Source organism: Triticum aestivum, chromosome 4A (genome assembly GCF_018294505.1).
Source record: "Triticum aestivum cultivar Chinese Spring chromosome 4A, IWGSC CS RefSeq v2.1, whole genome shotgun sequence".
Classification (NCBI taxonomy): Eukaryota; Viridiplantae; Streptophyta; class Magnoliopsida; order Poales; family Poaceae; genus Triticum; species Triticum aestivum.
In genome coordinates, this window is record NC_057803.1 from 514,787,980 (window position 1) to 514,791,694 (window position 3,715).

The following is a 3,715-nucleotide window of genomic DNA, read 5'->3' on the forward strand; positions in this document are numbered from 1 at the left end:
TGAACCATATCATTTGCAGCTAAACGTGGCATTCCCAAACTGTCAAACAAGCATGTAGGACTGAAGATACCAACGCTGTAGCAGGCTTAATTGGGCAGATGATACTAACGTCCACAAATCAATCATTACTGAATAATAATATATAAGCAGGGTAATTTCTTTAGTACAAAAAGTACCTGTAAAGAAAAATATCATCTGCAGCCTTCTCCCAAAACATACATGGTCACTTCCAAAAACAGGACACCCGCGGCGCAATTTGTTATGCTAAACAAACACATATACTATAATTATTTTAACTTTTTTCATGTACTGTATGAGAGTATCCATGCAACTTTGCAGTCATAAAAAGCAGACATGTACAGGAAGAAACAGGGAAGGGTCCTCACAAGTCTGAGCATAAATTCATACATATGCACTAACGCTAGCAACCTCCCTTACAAACTCTTCTAGATTTTGCACCTAAAAACAGGGAACAGTTATAATAATTATTTTAACTGTTCATGGTTCTAAGAAGTCAGTCCTCGCTTACAGCCTCTCAACACCAACAATAACCAGCACAATTTCTTCTATCTACTTGAATAACAAATAACTAATGAGAAGCTGTCACAGGGGAGATAGCCGGCCCAGTGTTACATGAAAATATGTGCAGAAAAATGACCTATAATCATCGCCGGATACATGATAGTACTCTCTAATCTGAAGAAACAGAAAGAACTTTGCCTATCTTGCCAAATGCCAACAAGGGAACTGCTGAAAGCTAGTACTATTGGACATAAAAGAAGGGAGATGGATAGAAATATATGTCAGCTTCGTAATGAACACTTTTTCTGAGAATGCCCAAGAAGATGACACCGGCCACACTGAACGATCCGTTTCGGCCGTTTCAAGCTTTCCATCTTGAGAATCTTCATTTTGGGACGGCCAGGAGGCCTTCGGATCTTTGGTGGGCGAAGTATCATGTCTGATTTGTATAGGCCTCGCGGCCCAGAGGACGAATTGCTCCAGTGGATCCTGTCTGGAATTGGATAGATCCGCTGAGAGTAAGTTTCCCTATACTTCATTACACTAAAGCAATCATGTGCATACAGGCGAGGATCTTCGCCACATGAAAGTAGTGCAGCAGCAGCATGTGCACATGGAATACCATAAATTTGCCAGCGACGGCACGAGCAGAACCTGGTTTGAGTATCCACAATGTTTGTTCGCTCAGATGACACAATCTCAAACTCCACCTTGTTTGCTCTGAGTACTTGATAACATCTTGAATCAGAAATGGATTCAGAAATAAGTTTCTCAGCAGATGGAACAAGAACTGAGTTAAGGGATAGGGCCAAGTTCTGACGTTCAGTAAACCAGCAGGTTAGTTGGTGCCTGATGTATTCAACAGTTTGCACAATGGGAAGCTCATGACACTCCAGGGCCCAGTTATATAATATCTCAGTTATCGCAAGACTAAAATGGCCATATCTGATACCCTCAAAGTAAGCAACTGCCCAGAGGTTTGGTGGAAAATTCTGGAACCACGGCATGACATCTTGAACTTGCATCATATCTTTTACCTTTGAATCAAATTCTGCTGTTGTGAGAGCATAAACGGCACTCCAGAAAAGGTTCAGAAGTTTAGGACTCTTGAACTCCTCGCGGAAATTCTCACTCACGTATCTCAAGCAAAATCCATGAAAAGCAGTTGGGAAGTTGACCTCGACCGCTTCAACCACCTGTGGTTGTCTCTCAGAGATTATTGTGAAGACAGGCATCTTATCTGTGTTAACACCAAGCATCTTCCTCAGTTCTGAAATAAACCACATCCAGTTCTCATCACTTTCAGAATCAACAACACCAAATGCTACAGGGAACATCATGTGATCAGCATCAACAGCCGAAGCACATAGCAATGTCCCAAGATACTTGCCCTTTAGATCTGCCTTGTCAATTTCCAAAAGGGGTCTACACGCATTTAAGAAACCATAAATAGATGCATGAAATGAAACAAAGAGCCGTTGGAAGGAATTCTCTGGCCCAGCCCCTTTGTATACTGCAACGCTACCAGGATTTGTCTTTCCAATCTGGTCACAGTATGCAGGAAGAAGGCGATATCCATCCTCAAGGGTACCATGAACAGCAGCCATGCTTCTCTCCTTTCCGCGCCATGCCTGCATATAAGACACAGCAACCCCATGCTGGTCCCGAATATCCTGCAATATCTCTTTTGGCTTAATCTGCGGATTATCTCTTAGCCTTGCCTCAACAGACCTAGCCACCCAGTTAACAGTAGCCTGCTGATGATGTAGGTCCTGAACACCCTCACATGTGTGCTCTCCTTGCAATGTCCGGACCGTGAAAGTTGGAACACCGTGGCACTTGGCCACATGCACACGCCACAGGCATCCTTCTGTGTTGCATTTGGCAATGAATCGGCTACGATCTGATTTCACGACGCGGAGCTGGAAATGCAGAGCAACAGCCATATCCTTGATGGCACTCCGGCAAGTGTCAACATTGGTAAACTCTTGGCCAATGAAAAGGAATTGCTCACGCGGTACAGGGTCCTTCTCTGGCTCGAGTAAAATCTGGTCTTCATCCCCCTCAACTAGAACATCGCCATCTTCCACCTGAACTAAAACCTGATTGTCCTCAGCCTGAACTAAAGCCTGGGTGTCTTCCGCATTAACTAAAGCCCGACTGTCTTCCGCATGAACTAAAGCCCGGCTGTCTTCGGCATGAACTAAAGCCTGACTGTCTTCCGCATGAACTAATACCTGGCTGTCCTCCATATTTGAGCAGCTCTACAGGCCGGATAAAATTACTTTACTTTGAGTGATAAAAACACCAGACAACTCGATAGTGACTGAAAAGATTTTGCTCCACACCTTCTTAAGCACTGCCCTGCAAATATTAGCACAACCCTATTAACGAGAGAAAGAGCCATTCCAGTGGTATAAGAAGTAACAGTATTCAGCACAAGCACGTAATTCACTAACGCCAGAAAGAGCCCATCCAGCGGCACACCAACCCTCCCCAACCCCCATTTTTTAGAGGAAAACTGAATCTGCACGCTGGCTTGCAAGGCCTACGGCGTGAGGCGTGGACTGAGACCGATCTCGCGCGCCGAAGGAAAGAAAAATCTAATCTTATGAGCCATGGAAAATAAGGGGTGGATCTAGACGTTGCGGCGGGTGAACACCCAAAATTTGTGGAGGTTGGTTCGGGATTAAGAGCAGGCACTGGATGACTAGAAAGCTCGTACCTTTAAAACCAATGTTCAAGGCTGCGGACGGGGCGGAGACGCCGGCGGGGGGACGGGCGGGGGGAGGCGCGATGGAACGGGAGCGGCCGGGGACGGACGGCGGGGTCGGACGGCGGCGGCCCTAGGGCACAGCGGTGGTACAGAAGAGATTTTAGTTACAGTATATGGGTCGGACGGAGGAGGAAGAAAGGATAACGGAAGAAGGGGAAAAGTCTAGCCATGGAGGCGACGATTTTTGACGGCACGGATCGCTCGCTGGCATGCCTAACGGTGGATGGAGAGATTTCATTTTACCGTCAGGCAGAGATGGACCGGCGTGTCTTTAGAGCATCTCCAGCACCAGATATTGAAAAAAAAAGACATTTTTACATGAAAAAAACAACAGACATTGATAAAAGAACTGTTGTTTAGGGCACTTTGGTCAAAAAAAAGAACACTGCTCCAACAGCTATCCATAAATGATGATGC

The 3,715-nt window shown here is 45.5% G+C and overlaps 1 protein-coding gene across 1 annotated transcript; it reads right to left on the reverse strand.

The window, feature by feature from the left end:
* Positions 1-346: 346 nt before the first annotated feature.
* LOC123086658 (uncharacterized) lies at positions 347-3,487 on the reverse strand. The gene is made up of 2 exons (XM_044508438.1): positions 3,248-3,487; positions 347-2,886 (listed from the first exon to the last, which is right to left on the reverse strand). Exon 2 carries the CDS (start codon positions 2,772-2,774, stop codon positions 804-806), a length of 1,971 nt encoding a protein of 656 aa, XP_044364373.1. The 5' UTR covers positions 2,775-2,886; positions 3,248-3,487; the 3' UTR covers positions 347-803.
* Between the last annotated feature and the right edge of the window lie 228 nt (positions 3,488-3,715).

Coding starts and splice junctions, on each gene's coding strand:
- LOC123086658 (XM_044508438.1), bottom strand. CDS start 2,774: ATGGAGGACAGCCAGGTATTAGTTCATGCGGAAGACAGTCAGGCTTTA.